We start from the raw sequence: 23,348 nt of genomic DNA on the forward strand, positions 1-23,348 counted from the left end.
TTATCGCTGCATATATGCGAATTCCGTGGTACTTCTAATTATTGTGTATAATTATGACGTAAAATTTCTGATATTTAAGTAAAATTTCAGCAAGAAAATATTGTTGTAATAATTACTAACACATACCTCGTGTCAGGCATTATTATAGACAGCTAAGTTTGTGATCGGTAAAAGGACCCAAACATCCGATCCAGGAAGTTGTGAAGAAAATTGCTTTTCAGTATTTACCTCATTCTGTCGCTTCAGGTATTTCGATTGTCATTAAATTTTGTAATTAAATTGATGATAATTATTAAGATTATATATGTGCTGTGTGTACCGGAACGGAAAACTGTCCAGTAATTTTACGTCAGATTTGTGGTACGCTAATAATGGCTTACTCCATTAATCTTATTTCACATTACACTAAACAACATCCTGGCATTAAAGAGTGAAACAGACTTACATTAATAGTATATACAGAGGAATTTCTGCAATCTATGCTTTGTACTATACTCGGGTTCTCGTGCTGTGTTTTTCTGCTTGACATATCAATGTGGAGGAGCTTAAATGTGCAGTGGTCTACTGTAATGTAATGTCCAATGTTGTCAGATTTACTTGTACTCTGTTAAAACCTAGTAAACCTCAGATGGCTTTATCATGTAACCTCTATTTTCGTACCGGTTATTTTCGTTTGATTTTTCTTAGCCAACATATTTGTGTGTGTAAATAAAATTAATTTCCTTCAGAGCGCCACCGAGGTACCTTTGAGCAAGGTACCGAATCCCCAAATCTCCTCATGTAGGGCCCTGCAATGATCCAGCCATTCATTTGTGATGTAGCCTATGTTGACCCATATTCAGCTGGGATAGGCTCCAGCACCCTACTCTGACTCTGAAAGGGATATAAACATAAAGAAAAGGAATAGAAATAAAAGTATTTTCTCATATAACTGTGTATACTAACCCTATCATTAATGAAATGTATTGTCTTGTAAATATTTCATTGCAGATCTTTGCATACAATGAATAATATGTCCCCTGAGGTTGCGCTGCACCGGATATCACCTGGTTTGCGACCATTGCTGTGTAGCGTTGTTTGGAATGGCCGTGTGGGACTGGACTCCACAAACTGCCTTCGTATTACAGACCTCAAAACAGGGTAAGGAGGACTTCTGGTCCTATTCTGTTTTTACATATATATACATACATACACACTGCTGAAAAAAATTACAGGAACACTTTTTAATCAGAGTATAGCAACCTATCAGTCAAACTTCTGGGACACTGATCTGGTCAGTTAAGTAGCAGAGGGGGTTGTTAATCAGTTTCTGCTGCTTTCTTGTTAATGAAATCAACAACAGGAGCATCAGAGGGGCAACAATGAGATGGCCCCCAAAACCTGTACCTGGATGCTACAGAGGTTGCACAAGTAGTCCAACTCCTCCAGGATGGCACATCAATATGTGCTGTTGCAAGAAGGTTTGCTGTGTCTCCCAGCACAGTCTCAAGAGCCTGGATGACATTTCTGACCAAACAATCAGAAACAGGCTCCATGAGGGTGGCCTGTTTCCGATGTCCTGTAGTGGACCCTGTGCTCACTGCCTGGCACCGTAGAGCTCGATTGGCATTTGCCATAGACCACCAGAATTGGCAACTACACCACTGGCGCCCTGTGCTCTTCACCGATGAGAACAGGTTCAACCTGAGCACATGTGACAGACGTGAAAGGGTCTGGAGATGCCGTGGAGAACGTTATGCTGCCTGCAACATCATTCAGCATGACTGGTTTGGTGGTGGGTCAGTGATGATCTGGGGAGGCATATCCCTGGAAGGACGCACAGACCTCTACAGGTTAGATAATGGCACCCTGACTGCTATTAGGTATCGGAATGAAATCCGTGGACCCATTGTCAGAACCTAGCGCTGGTGCAGTGGGACCTGGAGGATGAAGGAATTGATACCACTGACTGGCCCCCACATTCACCTGACCTAAACCCAATAGAACACCTCTGGGACATTATGTTTAGGTCCATTCGGCGCCGCCAGGTTGATCCTCAGACTGTCCAGGAGCTCAGTGATGCCCTGGTCCAGATCTGGGAGGAGATCCCCCAGGACACCATTCGTCGTCTCATTAGGAGCATGCCCCGACGTTGTCAGGCATGCGCACAAGCACGTGGGGGCCACATAAACTACTGAGAATCATTTTGAGTTGCTACAGTGGCATTTTGGCTAAATGGACCAGTCTGTTGCATCATTATTTCACTTTCATTTTTAGCATGTCTTTGATTTCCCCCCTCTATGGGGTGATTATTTTCATTTCTATCAAATTATGTGGCATCATTTTGTTACTAATACATCACCTACTTTTTATCAGGAAAGTTATTCAAGATCACCCCCCCCACACACACACTTTAGATCTGATGTGTTCTCGAAGTGTTCCTCTAATTTTTTTTAACAGTGTATAATGCCATTTCTTTACATGACATAACTGCATTTACACACATTTACACGGACAGTCATCCTCATGGGGTGCCACCTATTTATTGGGATAATAACCAGTCATATATATTCATTAGCTGACCCTGCAGTCATGGGAGCAATTTTTAATCAAGTACTTGCTCAATAACATTTTAACATGTTGGCTACTGTTGGCTGGTTTAAAAAAAAAAAAGGGGGAAATCATCACAAAATACTGTTATTCATGATAGTAGATTAATGTTTTTACGTGGTATTGTGCTCCACATAAAGGTTAAAAGATTATCAAAATAAATATTTTATAATCTATGACACTATGCTATCTAATACTGAGAAAAATGCTATTTTATTGAAATGAAATGGTAATAAAGTCTATATCTGTTAATCTTACATTGACCATATATACTAATTTCTATACTTTTTATGTCAAAGTCTCTTAAACTAAGCCAAGATTGAGCTGCCACATTTGTTGTTTTATGTATACAGATGCACATCTCTGACCCCTGGGCCCTGCTGTGATCGCTTTAAACTTCATATCCCCTATGCTGGAGAAACTCTTAAATGTAGGTTGATGCTTTTTTTTATTTCAGGAGATGTGATCCCATCATCCTCACTTAATTGTCACTGTTTGGCAAATGGGTTTGAGAACAATAGGCATCTCTTCTTTGCAATTTTAATGCTAGTTGCAATTCATTTTCTTGCATATTTATGACTGAATTTCCATCAGACAGTTCATTAGGACAGTCAGTAGGGAATACTGCACAACAATTTTTATGCAAAGGTAACAGTGAATTGTGAATATTGGCACATGAAAGGGCATGAGGCAGGTTTTTACACTTTAGAATATGTAATCTTGTCTAAAAAGGACCATTAGAAAATTTAAGGATTTATCATCTTTTTCAGGAAAGAATGGATACAAAATGAATGGTTTTGGTAAACTAAAAACAGGAACTGCGGCAGCCTGTCCACACATGTCAGAATATTTTATCTGATTTTTGTTTATTGCAGTGAAAAGAAATATGTCCACACCATTGAAAGTAATATCTCAAATATAAATGCAATATTAATTATCTGCATAGCATGCCACACCAGCAGTTTTACACATTTGCCCCTCATCATCCAGGTATACAGCATAAAGGCAACTACAGTATATTTATGACAGAAAGGTCATCATAAGAATAAGTAAATTCAAAAGCAAAAGCTTTGTCCACGTCCGTAAGCAGTTCTCTCAGCTGACAATGTAATCAGAATGTAAACAGACTAGAGTATGACTTAATAGGACAAACAAAACCTCCGTTTTCCTTCTCCACACAAAAACATGTTCTTCAACTTTTTTTTCTTTTCCTATTTCCCATAATTTGTTTTTGTAGATATCCCTTTATCTACCATTTATGATTCTTATTTAATAGTTCAGATTGTAAGGACAAGGGAAGGTTTTCCATTTACCCCATTGTGTTTTTAGATTAAATATGGGGAAAATAATCATGTTTTTCACCCTCTTTAGTCTTTAAATAATTTATTCCAGGTTAAAAATGTTCTTTAATGACTAAAGTGGGTGGAAAAACATGTTTTTTTCTTCCATATTTCATCTAAAAACACAATGGGGAAAATGGAAATCCTTCCCTTGGCCTTATAATCTGGCTTAAGAGTTTCTTCCAAGTGTGGGTGGCATGGTGGTACAGTGGTCACCCCATATACCTTGTAGAAAAAAGGTTCCCAGTTTGACTCCTCTCTATGTGAAGTTTCTCTGCAGGGGTTTTTGTACAAAATAAATCCACATTACCATGTTTAATAATTTACAGTTTTGTGTTTTTCATGTGTCTATTAGTTTGTATAAATAATAACTGTTGCCTCTTTTTATTTGTCAAGGGGATATTATATTCAATGCACGGTATCCAGAATTGCCACCAGATTTTATTTTTGGAGAAGATGCTGAATTCCTCCCTGAACCCTCAGAACTACCAGTGAGTAACCTTTTTGTGGACAATTTTACGACTCATTTGTATTTAATTATGTTTGCATCAAACCGCAGATGGAAAACAAGTTGATTTCTGTAGTTTTCATCTTTTAATTTTCTACATTTTGAAAATAATCGTAATGGTAAAGGGCCCACAGCAAAAGTTTGGGGGACCAAACTTCTGACACGGAATTTGGTGGTGAGGACACATAACTGTAAAACAAAATCTTGACGAGGGGTGCCATACCTTTGCATTCTACATCCATATATATCATGGACCGGGGAGATGCATTGGTTTATACAGTAGAAATAACAATTCTGTGACCATTTGGAATTTCTTGGGTTTTGCATTAATAATGTGCTTAGAATAATAGCAGAAAAAAGGGATCTTTCGTGGCCTTTTTGAGAGCAACCATAAAATCTTTTAGCGTTCATATAAAATGTATCCTATAAGTCAGGAAAAAAGCTAATTTGGCCAATGTTTTGACAAACAGGCAGTCTAGTAAAGAGAATAAGTTTGGAGGTGTTGACTTGAGCTACATTAACCAGTTAAAACCAGTCAAACATTTTGAATTTGCTCCACATCAGAAGAATATGTTTCGGTGGCCGATGCCCTGCCAACAAAAGAGTTTTCAATGGATTTACAATCAATAAGTGTTGATTTATTTATGCTGGAACGGGTTGTGAAGTGATTGGAAAGCTTGAAGAAATTAACCAGTTTACACTTACAAACTACAAATGGAGACACTTTGGGACTGTTTCTGGTCTACCATGAAGTGGACACTTAGTCAGAATGACACCATTAACACAACAGACTCAACAACAAGGTAAAGAAGGTAAAGATTTGAAGATATCATGTGAGTGGCCTAATGTCTGTGTTTAGAAGTCTCGTTAACAAAATAAACAAGCCGGTTGTCTCAGACAGGAACACACTTACTGCCTGCTAAAAAGAACTTTTTTAGCTCACTTGAAGTCTGTGATAGAGCACATTAGTCACATTTCCACTGCAGGAACCTCAGTGTAGTTTTATGGGGCCAGGGCCATTGGTGCATGTCTTCACTGCCAAAACTTCCCCAAAGGGCCATTTACAGGAACTTTTACAGACCCTAAACGAGAACCTGCTCCAACGTAGGTATTTAGCCGGGCCCCCCAAAAATCCTGCGTGTGTCTTGAGGTTTACTTGGCACTGATTGGCAGCAGAACGTAACACTGCCAGAAATCACCGTCAACTAATTCTTCTTCAAAACATCTTCTCCTCTCATTCATAGCTGCCATGCGGACAGAAACTAAAACCAGAAATCAGGCATCCGCTTTAGCTCCTTTTATGCTCATTCCTATGTTTTTTGTTATGATTCTTGCTTTTCACGGCTGGTCTGGGTAATGTCACGGTCGCAAGGGAGGTCAGTTGGGACAGGCGAGTGTAGTAGAGACACGACCAAAACACCAATTGAGAGGAACAATTCCTGTAAAGTTCCTGTCTACCAGTGGAAACATGTCTATTGCCTGCACATCAGTATTAAAACAGTATTTTTTGGACTGATAAAAATAGGACTGAACTATTTCGAAAGAATATGCAGCCCCTCGAAAAGGGCACTGCATATGATCATGACATCTTCACCCCAACTGTAATGTATAGTGGAAGAGACTGAGGAATTATTGTTCTTAAATATTTTTTTTCTGTAATTAATTTACAAATATGTTTCAAGTTGTTTGAGGAAACTTTGACATTCCAAAATGTCCTTATACTTGTTAGCCCTGTTGCCCCGTCATAAGGCCAACTGTTACTTGACACCTGATTTGATGGTAAGCTACAAACTGCAGATAAGCTGCAAATATCTTCTGGCCATGATTCACTATCACGGTTGCCTGTTAATTTAGAATCATGAATCAACATCTGTTAGTAGCATCTCATATAAAACTGCAAGAGCTGGTTACATCAGCACTGTCTACTTTCACATGGGTGTGAGTCTAGTGTGTCCATGTTAATAGCACAGGCTACATCTTAATAAATGGTTACAACACGATCAGTGGACGCTCATAATCCATTAATTTTTGTCCAAAAATACTGACCAGGGTTTTTAGTTTAGCTTTTTACTGTTAATTTTGCATTACAAATACTTCTTTCAAATCATATCACCATTTGCAGTTATATTATTTATTTACACATACACACACACACACATACACACACACATACACACACACACACACACACACACACACACACACACACACACACACACACACACAGTGGCATTAAGTTGCAGTGGCTCAGAAGTGACCCTTCGTATGAGGATTCTTCTTCTCACCTTAATACAAAACCCTACCAGCAGGGGTAGTGTTGAACATTGAATATTTTCCTCCTGTTCTCACACTGTCAAACATTCCCTTGTGTCACATGTTACCTGCAATGACTGTGAAACAGGTTTGACCACTCGTGTGATGTATGAGTGCTTTACTTCAGAATTATCCATCTCGTTGATCACTCTGATGTCACAACTTTTTTTTAACTTGCCTAACTATTCGTCATTATGCTTTGAAAAATCTCTAGGCTTTTAAATGAAGTCCTAGGGAATCTCAAGCACTATTTTTTCATCTACTTACATTAATTCATTAATTCAAAAATTAATTCATATTCTTTAATTGTTTTTCTCTCTTTCTCAAATAAGATGCTTTTACGCTGTTGAGAAGTATGTAATGTATACTGAACTGACCTGGGAGCTAACCTTGATGCAGTTCAACATTCCATTAGGTAGTTCCTTGTTGAGTTAAGGTACTACCCCACTCTTCAGCTGAGCTAGTTTTAAATAGCCCATCATGGAAAAGTTTAAAGAGTCTAGGGGGGGCAGAGGGTAGTATTGCTCATCGCTCACTTGGCAACCTGTCACTTGTTTATTTCCATTCACCATGATGTTATGCTCTTCAAGTTTTCATAATCTGTGATGGTTTGTCTGCTAGTCTAAGATCCGCCTCTCCTACACACTCCTTTTCCTGTACATTTTCAGTCAGTACAGCCCACTTCTTAAAACACCAAATTCCCAGAAATTCCCCCTGCATTCCCTTTGATTTCTTTTAAGGCCAGTTAAACATGGTTAGTACGTAGATAAAACACATTTTAATAAACAGCTGTTTGGTGGACACCTCCTGATGTAAATATCTGTTATTATATTACAATTGGGTAAAGAATATCATAACATAGAAGGGCATATTTTGCCCCTGTTTAAACACTTTTTAGCCTTTGTGATCCAGCAGATGTGAACATTAAACAAATTTCAGGTTCTCTGGTAGTGCTGTGTAAAGGTTTTGATGTCTCAGCAACACACAGCTCTTGTTTACACCCACCACAGGTATCATTCACTTTTTTTTTCATTGCTTTGTTTTTTTGTTGCTGTTGTTACTCTCACTAGGCCACGAGGTTAATTTTCCAGATTGAGCTGTTGTTAAGATGTGTGACTCGTGTTGTCCCTCAACCTTTGATTTGTGTGGTGGGAAGTAGAAGAATGAACCTCTTGTAATGTGCACAGAACAGAGCAACAGAATGATGCACATAATCAGTCTTGTCACCACAGCCTTTTATTCTTTCATTGTCTTCCTTTTTCTTTATGTAAATGACATCAGAGCCTAATGCTATTCTTGACAGGTTGACATTATGTTCACCATCATGTTTTGCCAGATACTTTGATACTAGATACTATTGATCTTTATGGTTTTCCAAGCAAAGCTTGTATCAGTCGACGTGTTTTGCTCTCTAATCCTGACAAAGATGAGCAGAGAGGTAACTCGTTGAGGTTTTTGTATTCCCTTTAAGAAGCAGTGACTTAAGCATGAGACACACCATGCCTGCAATAATAGGACATAAATTCAGCGACAAGATGGAAAAAAATTGCATCATTTAAAAAAAAAAATGTTCTCAACCCAAGTAACCTTAACAGACAGATCAATCTGCTTCTACAGGAAGATCACAAAACAGAACAGCCTTGCAGCACAGACACAGTATTGTGTAATGTTGTGTAATATTATAACCTTTTGAACTGCACCAATGCTTGTTATATGTCTACATCCTTTTTTTTCAAATCCCATTTTATCTTTTCAATATATTACCAATCTGTAAATATCAATGTAAAATCCTTCAGAGAAATGTTATTCTGCCAAGTCAGAAAATTCAGTGTCAGAACAGATGCTAGACAGAAGTGAGTGGATAGGCTGGGATGGGAAAGGAAAGGATACAACAGAATGGGATGCTGGCCTTTATAAGAAGACTGTTGCTGGTTCTCATGTACTGTACATGGTAACGGCTGAGTCTGACAACCAGTCTGCAAATTATTATCCTGTGGTTGTGAAAGTTCATTTAGTTCAACTCTTATCATGCATTAAAACCTCAAGGTTTGTGAGAATGTTGGCAAATCTTTTCCTGGCTCTTTAACGGAAATCTTATGACCTGTTGGGCGGAGGAGTGTGAGCCCAGTAAAGAGGAATTTGGAAAGATTTCCTGGTTTCCCAATTTTACACAAAGGGAAGGTCTGCATATGAGTAGTTGGGAAAAATGACTAAGGGTGATGGAAAGTTGTAAGCACTGCTGGTTAGTTAATTTCTGTAAAAAACATGTTTTTTTTATGTTTTGTTACCCCATTTAGAAAAGACAGGATACAATATTAAGAAATCTTTCAAATTAAAATCAAATATTGCCTATAAGGCCTCATATTTTTATAATCCTATTGCTTTTGTAATTTGTTTGTGCAGTGTTTTTGCGTAATGATTTGCAAGAGATGTTTCATTTCTAATCGGTTTGCAGGAAAAATCAGTCTGTAATTAACTGTTCCTTTAAAATAAGCAAGCAACAAATACTGGAACTGTTATGTCCACTTCCACTATTTATTTGCTCCTCTGTCCCCATGATGTGTAATGCATCATTTTCCTTGTCTAGACTTGCTGTGTAATGCGTTTAGGCACCAAGCATTTCGGGAGTTCCCCAGGTGCTCAAGACCTCAAGTTAGGCCTCAGTGGTCCCAGCAGAAAGCACAAAAACCTGTTTACATTTATTTTCTTCTCTACTGCCTGGTGGAGACAGGCCATGTGGAGTCACATTGCAAATTCCAGACATTCTTTCTGTGTTTGTATTATCTGTTGTCTTGCTTCCCCACCTGGAAAGAGACTTATAAGCAGGGGTTTTCCATCTTTGATCAGAGAGAGAGAGAGAGCCACGAAGGTTGCCCTTAAACTCTTCCCTTGTACAATGAGATATTGTTTTGTAGTTTAGATGTTAGGACAACTCCTCGGATTAGAAGGGGTGTAAAGCCAGTATAAGTATTCTCCAGTGAAAGAAGAGGAAACATTCCCTACTTTGCTTCACCCCTGTAGTAATTCTGAATGCCATGCAGTGCAATGGTGAGCACTTCCTATTTGCTGCTTTTGCTTGTCCTCTGCTACTGTTGTAACAATGGACCTCAGGCGGCTTGTGAACCCAAATCCTGTCAGCTTGGGTATAGTGTACCAACTGTTGCTCCTGTTTCCTTCCTCATTTAGGGAATACTATGTTCCAAGTTTTATTAGAGTTTATTACTGGCTCACTGACATGTTTGGCACTGCCTTTCATGGGGAGTTGTATGTGATCAGTAACTTTACCACAATAGTTGGAGAAAAAAAAGACTGATGTTGAGGTCAAACCCTTTATGAGACTGTACAATGACTTTAAAAAGTATTCACTTCCCTTAGATGTTTTCCCCTTTTATGCTTATATCTAAAATCAATATAATTGAGGTGATTGCGGAGATCAAATCAGGCTGGCAGATCTGCAAGTTTCCTGCATCTTTTCTTGCAAAGCTGCTCATGCTGTCTCGGGTTGCTGTGGGATCAGGCAGGAACAGCTCTTGGATCGACATCTGGGCTTTGACTTAGCCAATCCACAACATTTAACTTGTCTTTGAATCCTTTCTTTGGAGCTTTTGCTGTTTGCTTGAATTTGTTGTCTTGCTGAAAAAGAAATCTTTTTCTAAATTGTAGTTCTCTTGCACACTGACAGATATTTTTCTGCATTCATGTTCCCCTCTACCTTCACCGGCCTTCTAGGTCCTGCTGCTGAGAAGAATCCCCATAGCGAGGTGCCGCTAACTCCCTGCTTCAAGGTGGTGATGGCATGTTTGCAGTGCAGTGTTTTGGTGTTGATGACCATAATTTTGTCTTATCAGACAAACAGCAGCTTCTTTCACAGGGGAAAATGTTTGTGTAGCAAATATTTACACTATATAAAATGAAGTAATCGACAATTATTTGTAAAATAAAGTTTCCACTTTGACAAGTAATAAGCTTATTTTTGGTCAACATTGAAAGTAGTGGAAAAAATGCTATTCATGTCAACAAGTTGTGCTTGGTTGGACACAGACTGCATGGATCAGTGGGGAAAAACACACTGGGCTAAGAATGCCAAGTGTCTTAAACACATGACAAAAGCAATTTAGTATGATCTTAGGCTTGGCATTCTCCGGGGGCGAAACAGGGTGTGAGCCCACACTTGAATTAGAGTCTTACAGAGATTAATTTAATACTTGGGAGTTTTTAATGCCTCACACTTTCAAGTCTACAGTGATTTATTGGATTGGGTTGCCAGCATCTATAAAAATCACATTTAAGACATAAAAACAAATATCTTCTCTTGGCCTATATAATTATCTTAAATTTTCAGGTGCCGGTTCCTCTTTCTCCTGTGAGAGATAAATGTTGGATTGAAGATGGTACAGACGGATGGCACAGAAACACTTGATTCAGTCAACTTGGGTCTATTATTGGGAAGATGCCTGATTATGTGCATTTTAAAAGAAATGTCTTTCAGTCATATGCCACAACATGAATATTTTCAGTGTACTACTATTTTAGTTTTGCCTTTTGTATTGATTTAAGCAACACTACCTGATGGGTAATTATGTTTATTAATCACATGTACTTTCAATAGAAGTAAGCAGAAAATAAGCAAGAAATAGAGCTACAGATTTTAATGGTGACTTCGGAAATCAATCCTGTGCTTAAATCTGGATGAAATGGTGCAAATAATGTAAACGCAGGTTTTAAATTGAGGTTATTGGTAATATGTAATAGTTGACGAGCATATCCATGAAACAGGTCCTCTGCAGTCATCCACACATGCTTTAAAAACAATTAGTGTGTAACTAAAAAAGAAGGAAAGATGAAGGAAAATTCAAGCGTAGAGTGAAGTCTGAGGGTTTTACTAACAACTGGGCACGCATTAAACTACGTAATCACCTTCACTGTCGGTGCTTGTAGTTTGTAGTAGTAGTACTTATAGTAATAAGACAACATTTTCCATTAAAATTCCCGTGTTTATTAAAGTCACAAAATTCCGAGCAACTATGGAGTGCGAAGGTTGTGCACTGTCACATTCGTACAACAGTACGAAAGTGTCGTGTACTTATTTCCAAATAGAACCTTGGCTAATATGATTAGAAACGGATTCACCTACAAATATTTTTACTATAAGTAAAAAGAAAAAAAAACACCAGGCTCCCTTTCAGAGATCGTGTTTTTTATCTTAAGCCAAATTTAGCCTTAATCATCTGACACAGGTTTAGCTTGTGTGTTGTGACCAAAAATTGGATTATAAAATCCAGATTCAACAGGGAATATTGTTCAAGATTATGATATCTACCCCCTGTGGTTAAAGCCCTAAGAAATATTTTGTTCTGTAGAGAATGAACTATAGATCAAGTGGTTCTATTCATTAATATACTGTGTTTTTCCTACTTATAATATTGCTAAATGCACATGTTGCCTACTGAAATAGCCTCCTTTTAACTGTGGTATCTTTTGGTGTTCATCTTTCCAATGTCTACATTTTCTTGAGGGCTTATCTTATTTGAAAAAAAACCCACATAGATTTATTTTGGCATCTATAGCCTTCATCAGAGCGTATAAAATCAATTCAGGGGAGATTCTCTGCAGATGCACATTCCTCCACATACACACATTTCAACACATGGTTATTGCTTTTTTGGATCAGTGCTTTTCACTTCTCTTTGTATTACTCTGATGATAGTGCCCAAAAACTGCCTTACCTTAACTCATGTTTGCTTCAGTGTAAACCAAACTATTCCAGTATGTTGTTATGGACCACATACAGGAAAAAATGAGACTACTGTTCACAAATGTCTCATAAATGTCATTTTATTTGATAGATCCAATCTCTATTTATCTTGCTATGTCTCTGCCTCTCTCATGCACATACAAACACAAGTCAAATTTCAGCATTTTTAAACTTTTGCTCCTCCAAGATGTAGCCTACGTGAGGGAGGTATTGCGATAATCTATTAACAGTAGGGGTCTCACCTCAGCCATCATTATTGTATTCTATGTTAATTTGTTAATTTTGATCTATGAATTTAATGCTATGCTGGCATATATAAATGTTATAACTGCTGGTGATTTTCAGAATCCCAAGGCTCTAGTGTGTTTTATTGTAGTTTCAGGTAGTGGTAATCCATTCTTCTTCTTTATGGGTGTGTGTTTTTACAGTTATATTGAAATACACCCATTTAACACTTTAGCTCCACCTTACTCATTGTTTTCCTTTACAATTTCAGGTGCACAATGCATCAGTAGTTAAATCAAAATTAAAGTATGTCTTCAATGGCCTTGGCCTACTTGCCAAAGCTCTTTAGCTTTTCTTCTGCCCCTCCCCTACGCCTTATCCCTGCACCTCCTCCTCCTCCTCCTCCTCCTCCTCCTCAGTGGAGTTTCACTGATATTTTGTGTCACAGTCCTGACACAGCACTTTTCTCAGTCTCTCTTTGGTTTCGCTCCTGCCCTGAAGCACTGACTCCCTGTTTTGGACAATGCCCATCCTTGTCTAAAGTGCCTTCTTGTTTCGGGAATCCCGGCATTGCTGGTAACCACTGGTGGCTCAGGAATGATGAGGTCACTGTCTCTGTTTAGCCTGCCCTTGCCATGCACCCACTGCTTCTCCCATACTAGGGAGGGGTAAGCATTTAAACAATTGAAGCCTGTTCCAATGGGCTAATATAGGCTGCCAGACAGACAGTTATGGAGACAAGCTAAGTCAAGTCAGACACCCTACTTCTGATGCCGTATTGTAATAGGTATTAAAAGTACTGTGCTAACCACCTGTGGTATTAATCCCCTCTGCTATGCAGTGCACATCACCAAACAAAACAAATTACTGAACAAATATGACACAGTATACCGCAAATCCTCCTTTAGCTGTGCTTGCACAATTTATCTTTGGAAAAATGTAAGAAAGGACTCACTTTTATCTGTCAGGGGTCAGGGCCAGGACTACCAGTATGTCATACTCCAAAGCTACTGGATGACTTATATTACAGTTAAATTTATCATAAGTGTTGTCATCTTGACATTCAATGTAAATGAAGTCAATATTGAAGTTAGATTTTCTTGATGTTATAATACATTTTAGGTGCTTGATAGTCTTTTATTGTCATCTCAATACAGTTTTTTTATGGCCTGTGATGTGATGTTTGCATTCATTTGGACTTTTTTGCTCCAGATGCACCCATGGACAGGATCAGCTCTATTGCCTCCCCTGTGGCTGGTTGTTGTCAGTAGTCTCATTCTGTGAATTAGAATGTTTGGCGTCTTGGTTAAAAGGTTTTGTGTGCGAATTGAACTTAAGCCAGAGTCTGTGTGCACCCTAGGCAAGCGAGCACATACATTTCCTGTTAATATATATCTGTTCTACTAAATGAACTGGGAAAATGAAAGAGGACAAGCTCAGTACTTTTCCACATTGGTTTAAAGTACTCTCTGATGACAGGACATCCTTATGCACAATCATTTCCTGCTTTTCTGATAGATTGAATCTGTGTTTACAGGATTATAGATTTATGTGGCTAGGCGAGTATAATTTATTGATTATGAACCGCTCCTAAAACTAATCAAATTAGCATCAGAAATCAGAGCTCTGCGGGATCCATTTAAAGATATTTGTGTAAAAAATGTAAAGAAACACGTAAATATCCAACATGCTATACTGTACATAGTGTGCATTTATTTGTGATCAAACTGTGTTTAAGCAATTAGAACATGTCTCCAATGTCTTATTAAATATTTGCTATCAGTTAATTCTGAAACTAGTTGTGTATTATTGGAAACTTTGAAACAATGCAAGATTTTCAATGTCTTATGGCCTCTGGTGATTTTCTCAGCACCTCGCCCAGTGGGATGCTGGAAACTCGGAATGTTTGCTGCAGCTCGTGAAGGAACTTCTCCAGCAGTACCATAACTACCAGTGTGAACGTCTGCGCGAGAGCTCCAGGTTGCTCTTCGAATATGACAGCTTGCTGGAAGATCCAAGTTATGGCCGCAACATGGAAATTTATGCTGGAAAGAAAAACAGCTGGGTAAGTGAGTGACTGTGACATTTTGACAGCAATTCTGGTGATTGCAAAATTTCTGGATTTTTATGTGTTGCACAGGTCACCAAAAATGAAGTCTCCTTTCTTGTAACTGATTGGCCTGTTTCTACAGTTAATTAACAACAACAATCTCTGAAATATATAGTCAGATACTCTATTCTTCCCTAAAATTAATGCTGGTAAGTGAGACATAAATGAATTTTTGTACACCCCAGTCACTGGAGCATAGTAGGCTGGTTTAGCGAAGGTAGACAAAGCAGAGAGCTGAGAAGACCTTAAAGGATTAAATCACACATGCATCAATGCCTGAGTTGTTTTGTGGTCATACATGATCTAAAGTGAATAAAAATAATCAACAAAAGGGGGGTGTGGCTACCCAATTAGAGATAAGAAGCAGAACAGAATTTGCTGTGGTAGAATATTGTGGAGCCGGCAAAGTCAAATCAAGTCTCGATCAGTGAACAAAACCAACACGTCAGAGTAAGTAGTTCAAAGGCAAAAATTACCAATAGTGTCATCTTCGTCTTAAAATTTAAGGAAATCTTTAACAAAAAAATAACATGTTCAAGAGGTGCACCAAAACAAACAAAAAATAAAATCACTGTTAGTGCAAGTACCATGTTCAAAATAGAATGACTAACAACCTGCATTATTGGCATTGTAAGTTTGTAAGATGCAAAGGTTGCTACAATAATATTAATAAATTGGAACACATTGGGATTGATATAATATAAGGTGAGTAAATGGGCTTCATTTGTGGAGATTTGAATGTCTGACCGGGACAAGAGGCCTTCAGGTACTGTATATCCAGCAGTTATATCGTCATTCAGAGTGTTAAGTTGTTACCTACTAAGATTATTTTTCCATGATTGAAGGTACTTTCATACAATATTAAGAAAAAATACAAAATCTGCATTCTACTAACAAGTGAAGACATTTTTTGAAGGAGGGGGTGTCAGCTGGGAAAGGGGGTAAAGAGCTGGGGAGTGCATCATGTCTGAAAGTCCTCGCAAAGATTGAAGTAAGAGGATGTGTGTGTGTGTGGGTGTATGGGTGTGTGTGTGTGGTGTATGGGTGTGTGCGCGCATGTTGTGGGTGTTTCTAATTCTTTTTTAATATTTTTGAAAGAATGAGACAATCAGGATTTACATATATAGATATGTATATCAAAATGCATGAAATCATGGATAAATAGATATGATTGGTTAATATTTAATGCTACCTGTGGTTTTCCCTTTGTTTGCTTCCTTCCAGACGGGAGAGTTTTCAGCACGTTTCCTTCTCAAACTCCCAGTAGACTTCAGCAACATTCCAGTCTACCTCCTTAAGGTAATTTCCCACCCGACGGATGTTCTGCATGAACTAAACATTTTGTCTGAGATAGTCTCCGAAACATTTGTTTACACATGTGCACATGGTTTTTATATTGGCAGTGATAACAGCAGGTGTGTGTGTGTGTGTCTGTGTGCGTGTGTGCGTGCGTGTGTGTGCGTGAGTGCATGAGAGAAAGAATGTATGTATACTTATTCTTGGGGGCTGAGAGTTGACTAATCAGCAAGCCGTCACTCTCGATCTGCTCTGAGCTGCATACTGACTGGAGGCAGCTTAGCCTAGACCTCTCTGTCTCTCTCTCAGTCTCTCTCACTGTCTCTCTCAGTCTCTCGACCTCCCTCTCTTCTTCTTGCTCATTGTTGTACCCCACATCCCTCTCAGTCTTTGCATGATAAGCATACCCATGCCAAATAACTCTTATTTACATTCCTACATTGCAAGCTCTTAAAAGATAAATTGTCATCTTGTTCGTTGTAACTGCTTTTTAATCACCTGAAGCATACAAATACAGTATTATGTTAAATTTAGCAAGGAAATGTTAGAAACATACCAAGTCATCCTTACAGAGAAATACAAATGATCAAGAATGGAGTTTCCAGCATGCTACTGCACAGATAAAAGCCAGAAAAGTACAATGCTTTATTCATTTATGCATTTTTTTGAATGTGTGGGATAGATCTATCAGCAATGTAGGTAGGTTCAGTAATTTGCTTATTTTAAGCTAAATATGGAATAACTACCGTAATCCAAAAAAATGTTCTTTGAAGAACATCTGCACAGCATTGCAGAAACATTCCATTGAAGTTTATTACTGATAAAATTTATCTTTTTAAAAAAAAAAAATAGTCTATACACGTGGGGGGAAAAATGACACAATCTCACAAACTCAGAAATGATAACAAACCCCAAAATGATGTCTGCTCTCTTTTTGTTTGTTCTTTAAAATTTCAAACAGAACCTTGAATTGTCCTTCTTTTAATATGCACACATCCTTGTACTGAAACCTGGGGTATACATAGTATCACCACAGGAGCTCTTGAAGACTAAGAAAAAGTATTGACTTGCAAGGAAAGTAATAAACATCCACCCACACCTTGTCTACCTACACATCACAAAGGACAGAATATCTGAAGCTCATAACCTGGAATCAAGGAATACAGATCTACTATACATCAAACTTGATGATCACAAAATTTGACAGCTTATATTAGTTGTGTCAATGTTAATGTCCTTTTTGGGGGGTCAAAGCTTCAATCATTCTAAACTATTTTAGTTACTTTTGACCTCGTTCAAGGAGGTTTCGCATCTTTCTGTCTGTCTGCAAAATGGATGGATTTTAATGAAAGTTTCTTGAAATGTTAATAATGGGACTAGTAAGATTACATTTTGGTGATGCTCTGAATTCTGGAAGAATTTTGCTCTTCATAAAGCAACCTACTATGTTAAGCAAACTTGTGTTACTGCTGCCTATATGGAGTATATTCTATACTAAGGGTGTAAATCACAATGTCTGGGGAAATTACCTGCTTTGCAGAGGTCTCTGCTCTCCAAGTGCTTTTTTCTAGTTTAAGTTTTGTGGTTGAAAGAATATAATGATAATGTTGCCAAAATGTGGTACATGTTTTTTCAAATGGTTATGACACTGCAGTTGAAACTACGCAAATTGTTGTTCGGGGAATTATGGGGGTGGGGGGGCGGGGGGTTGTGAAAAGATGGGAGAGCTTTAACAATTGCCTTTTTTGACACTTTTAGTTATTGCGACATATCCAAATAAAATGGCGACATCTTTAAAAGTAAAAAATGTGTTTAATGTAAAGGTGCTGCCCCAATGGTGTCACGCATGTCTTAGTCAACTTTCATGTTCTGTTCAACTTGGAACAATGGTATTTATACTATGGTTTACGTGCGCTGTCTGAAGGTCTGAGGGAAAATTTTAATTCAACCTCAAAAACAGTTTCACTATTTTACTTCGATTGTTTTAATTTTCAGCCATTTAGAGTAAATGGTGGTAGATTTAAAGAACAGTGATCATTAATATTTGACTTGTACGGTTATAAGTGATTGACAATATCACTTGTATTGCCCTTATGGAATAGAGTGAAGCAATTTCTGTCCTGTCAAACATCTGAATTTAGAAAAAAAAAAAATCAACAGGTGATTTTTGTCCCCCCCTCCAATAAAATAAACCATTAGCCATCAGCCAGGTACTCTAGGTAGAGGTCAGACTTTCACCCTGATTTGAATTCCACTACCTCATCAAATCCGTGGTTGTCCTTGCTGGAGGATGGCTGCTTAGGCACTGAAGTGTAAATCTGTTCAGACATAGACAAGCGTACACTGCTGTAAAATGTAGAGATATGGCTGGTGGGCGCAGTGCCATGGAGGACGACCGCTACCTGCAGCAACACATCTACATGGGTTGAGCTCACCACAGTGGACATGTTTACCTTCCTGCGTGGACTGCCCTCCCTCAGGTGGCAGTTTTATTCCTTTTTGTTTTATTTTCCTTATTTATTTATGATTCTTATTAAGAGGCAGGCTGTCACAGGCTAATCGAAAGAGTTGGAAGAATTTCGAGCAGAGTTGAAATCCGATGCACACAGATTCATTTTGGCATTTTCCTCCACTTTTAAATGGCACATGGTCCTCTGGGCTTCTGTTTGAGTTTCCCGACCTTCAATCCTACTTTGACCTCTGGGTTATCACCCATTTTAACTTGCACTTACTCCTGCCCTCTCATGTCCCACTGACTTTTCACCTTTCTAAGCATACTCTAGCAGATCTTTTTTTGTTGTTGTTGTTCAAGATACAAATGCTGTTTACATTTTTAATACAGTACAGACTTTTGTGTACGTTGTGAAACCTGCTAGACACCAAGTGGAACATGTGGTTTTCCACTTACTCCCTCCTAAATGCAAAGCCCAACTTAATATTTTGTACAGTTCTAAAGAGTGACCTTTTCACAAAAATATGTCCCTTGACATCTCACCAGGCAGTTTGTCCGTCCATCCGTCTTCACTGTGTACAGTCCATGTATACACAGCAGCGAGTTGCCGCTAAACGTCTCCACTAATTTTCATGGAGTGATGCCACATTCGTGACTGAGGCTTCTCCTCTCGCTTCACTTGAGCTTTGTTTCTCCCACAAGCATTGACCCATGTCACCAGCCCTCCATAGCGCGATGTGGCTATGCAAGTGTTTGTTGTGTTGTCATTGATTCCAAGGGCTTTTTAAGGAAAAAAATGTTTTATTACCTGACAATCACTGCATCATACTGTATTTGTATAGTATTAATAATAGTTTTAAAAAATCCAAAAGCTCTCACAATGTAACTACAACCATATATGTTGAACGATCAACTAAAACAATAAAATCTTTTTCATTAGTTCATAGAAAGTTTCTGCTTAAAACCCAAAAAAATCAGATGTTGCTCCCCAGCTATATGTCTTAACTTGTGTCAGGGGAACTCTATTGTACTTTGTTTAAAAAAATTTAAAAAAAATAGTGCTGAAAAACCAGTGAATAAAATGTAAGAAATAAAATATTAGGTCTGACATGAGATTATATTACTCTCGTATACTGATAGTATACTGATTTTGAATGACTGGTTAACAGCCTGGTACTGAAATCTTCAAAATTAGAAGATTTTTATTTATGTTGACATGGTTTTTAGTTCAAAACCCTGTAACACTGGGTAACTCTGGTAATCTCTCTCCCTCAGGGCAATTTAGTTTCCTTTAAAAATTGCTTGAGGGATGGTTGCATTGAGCCTGGGGCATTCTTGTAGCACTGTTTTGTCACTGGAAGCTGTGCATGGTTAAACAAGAGCACTTGTATCTAATTATTTGTACTCTAATTATTTTTGGTACACACATAAGGACACATGCACACACACACCCACACACTCTTTAACCTTTGAAGCTTCACAGGCAGCAGCTGAGAGTCGATGGTCTGGTTGAAGCAGAGCCTTGGGCTTTCATTCGTCTTTTCGTTTGTGTTTCCAGCATCACTGACTTGATTTATTTCAGTAATTCCTTCTAATATTCTGTCTTTTATTATTTTTAAAGTTTAGCACACGTTCCATATTTATCTCCAACAGTTTGCAGTTACTCATATATTGCACATTTATGTATAGTGTTGAATCTTTGAAATATTAACATATCTCATATTCACATTTGAATCTTAGAGAACATTACCTCAAACCTTTATAAAAATCCTAGCTCCAATGCCTATAAAGAGCATTCACCCTGCTAGGATGTTCCCTTTTGTTGCTTTTATAATTGAAATCATGGTCAATGTATCTGACTTTGACTTTTTAAGGCTTTTCTGTCAATTCACCCCCTCCGATGCTTCTTAGGTGCAATCAAAGGCCCGTTCATAGATGTACATATCTCAATGCTGCCGGTATATCCAGAGTACCCCAGGGTTTATCAGGTTGCTCTGGGATAGGGGGCGAACAACTCTTAAAGTCCAGTGAAAAATTCACATTAGCTTTAATGTGGCCCTTCCAGAACATTTAATGTGTTGTGTTTTTCTGGTTCTTGTCTTGCTGGAAAATTAATCATCTCCCAAGTTTTCCTGCAGTCTGACTTGAAATATCCTCCAGGATTTTTTTATGCATTCTCTTCTGCTCTCAAGAGCCTTGTGGATCATGCTGCTGTGAAGCATTACCACAGTGGTGGTGAATGTACTGTCTACTCAGATGGACAAATAGCTCATTTTTTGTCACATTACATAAAAGCCATCTTCCAATTCAACTTCAAATCTCCTATATACCTTCTCTAATAAAGCTTTGACTAGTAAAGAACTTTGGGACTTGTTTACTTAGGTTATCAGCACAATGCTGTAGTAGATACAGTCTGTCTCTGTCACAGTCTGTACATGCACAATTTTAAGTACAGTATAATTGATGTCAACATCCCATCTTCCTGGTTTAGTCCTACTCCTGCCCATATATCTTTAATTTCCTCCTACAAATTTTTATCATTGTTTTGTTCTGACCTCTACTCTTATTCAGTCCGGTCAGGTGACGGTCTCAGTCAGTTTGTTCTGGAATGCAATGCATGCGTGCTCTCAATGCTTGTGCTTTCTTTAAATGAAATATATAAAGTATAACTTGCTTCAAGGAAACAGCATCATAATTCAATGGCAAAATTGTATCATTTTTGCCAAGGTCTTCTAAGTAATAAGTGCTGTTTTGTTCCAAATACTTTGCTATTTTGGGCTGATGAAACAACATAGGAATGTGTCAAATAGTTATTGATGGAATTTAACACCTTGAAATAACCTTACCGTCTCCATTGCTACATAATTGTTGCCCTTACTCAACTGCCTAAAAGGGGTATCATTGCAGTTCTCTGCCCAGTTCACATCTTCCTCTCAGTGAGTTAAGCTGATGGAGAAGTCGTGGCTAAGCTCAGCTTTCTGCATCACATGATGACTCTTTCACAATGTTCTGCACAGACCTGGTAAACAACACTGAGGTCACTGCATATAAACAGACATTGAGTTATTGTCATTCCGTTTTAAAGGAATATTGTCAGCCACAAAGGATTGGACTGTCCATTACCTATTTTTTTTACCCACTTTTTCTTCCTGGTTTGTCTGTTGAAAGAAAGTCCTGCCCATTTTTGACTGTTGAGCATTGGGTGCCAAGCAAACTGGTCGTAATTTGTGGTTGTGCCATGCCCTTGCATGGTAAACAGTGACTAAGAGCTCAGGAATCTTAAGGGCTATAAAATAATTGCAGGTTCCTCCCATAATACCCAGAGTATTCTGCCTTGGCTTCAGCTGTCCTGTCCCTTCTTTGTTTTTGTGTCGCCTCTGCAGGTCTATGGGTTATAATAAAACTTTGTAACATTAACAATATATATGTTTTATTAGTGACTTGTTGCATTGTAATGATTTTTTAGTGATACTGTCAAGATATGATTTAAGTGCAAATTTTGTTAATCTGAGAGGATTAAAGAAATATGGCAATTATCATTTAGGAATAACAGCCATTTTATTTTTACTACCTGCATCTGCACCATGAATGTAAGACAGCATAAATCTTAGTAGATCATTCTATTTATCATTTCTCAGATTTAATATTCATTTTCTTTCCTCAGAACTTAATTTGATAGCTCCAATTGCCAAACTTAATCAACCCTAGACCTTCTGTCTGCATCCGTATCCAAACTCAATCCTTCACATGTTAATTGTTTTAATACTAGTCCTTTGTGACAAAAGCTAAACAAAGAAAGACATGTGAATAAAGAAATGGTTGTACTATTTCTTAAATTTGCTACCCATTTTCAGAGATAATATTCTGTCTACACTTTAGTAGAAGTGCTTCATATTATCTGCACGCAGTACTATATATTATATATTAACATCTCTTTCAAGTCATACATTTATTTGTTAATAAGTGTTGAAAATATAAAACCTGAGCTCAGTCATGAGTTCAATACATTAATTAAAAACAGTGCTTTCTAAAAGTTTCACTACTGAGTGATTGAATGTCTGTATTGCAGTGAGACATGACATTTAGCATGAAAGAAAGTTGCCCAAAAGACACTGTAATTGCCAGTTTGGGCTTCACTAATGTAGTGTACCACTGAAATCTGAAAAGGCCAGCCACTGCTTCCACGCAGATAAACAATTATGTGCCTTTTAAATGGTAGCTGGTGTTATAGCTTATGCCCTTGAAGATAAATTTAAATGTCACACATTAACAGCTATAAAACAGAAACAAGAAATGACAGCTGAAAGTGTTGATTTCTTCCAATGACTGGTAATGATATTATCTATGTATCAATTTTTAACTCTTTGGGTTCTCATTAGTTAATTGTTTTAACTGTTTGCCTGACAAATGATACCAAATATGGCTTGCTTCACCTCCTTTATCACACACTTGTAGCAGGAAATGCACACACCTCCTGTGAATTTGCTGACACAGTAAACTGAAACTCCTGTGTTGCAAGAGGTTGGATATCATTGCAAAAGAGAAGGATGCAGTGGCTCACTGCATCCTACTGTTACTGTTATTTTCAAGTCTTACATCAATGCTTGCTTGGAGGGTGTCATGTAACACTAACAGATCCCACAGATTGTTCTCACAAGCTGTTTATCGTGACCTAAACGTACATTTTCTGGCCAGTCCCTATTTATTTGATTATTATTAAAAGTAGTTAATTCATTAAAATTACAGTATTACATGATGTT

General features: G+C 38.0%; 1 protein-coding gene across 3 annotated transcripts in view; it reads left to right on the forward strand.

Annotated features, from left to right (window-relative positions):
- The window catches only part of babam2 (BRISC and BRCA1 A complex member 2), a 63,726-nt gene that overhangs the window by 10,467 nt on the left and 29,911 nt on the right, over positions 1 to 23,348 (forward strand). The window contains exons 1-6 of one of the 3 annotated variants that reach the window (XM_057058141.1): positions 119 to 246; positions 991 to 1,140; positions 2,943 to 3,019; positions 4,326 to 4,420; positions 14,601 to 14,795; positions 16,065 to 16,139. In XM_057058141.1, coding sequence (XP_056914121.1) covers positions 1,004 to 1,140; positions 2,943 to 3,019; positions 4,326 to 4,420; positions 14,601 to 14,795; positions 16,065 to 16,139 — 579 coding nt within the window. In that variant the 5' untranslated portion in view covers positions 119 to 246; positions 991 to 1,003. Of the gene's footprint in view, positions 1 to 118; positions 361 to 990; positions 1,141 to 2,942; positions 3,020 to 4,325; positions 4,421 to 14,600; positions 14,796 to 16,064; positions 16,140 to 23,348 lie in introns of those variants that run through there. The other 2 variants (XM_057058143.1, XM_057058140.1) reach the window with 2 other exon arrangements.

This window comes from Takifugu flavidus, chromosome 16, assembly GCF_003711565.1.
Source record: "Takifugu flavidus isolate HTHZ2018 chromosome 16, ASM371156v2, whole genome shotgun sequence".
In the NCBI taxonomy this organism is placed as follows: Eukaryota; Metazoa; Chordata; class Actinopteri; order Tetraodontiformes; family Tetraodontidae; genus Takifugu; species Takifugu flavidus.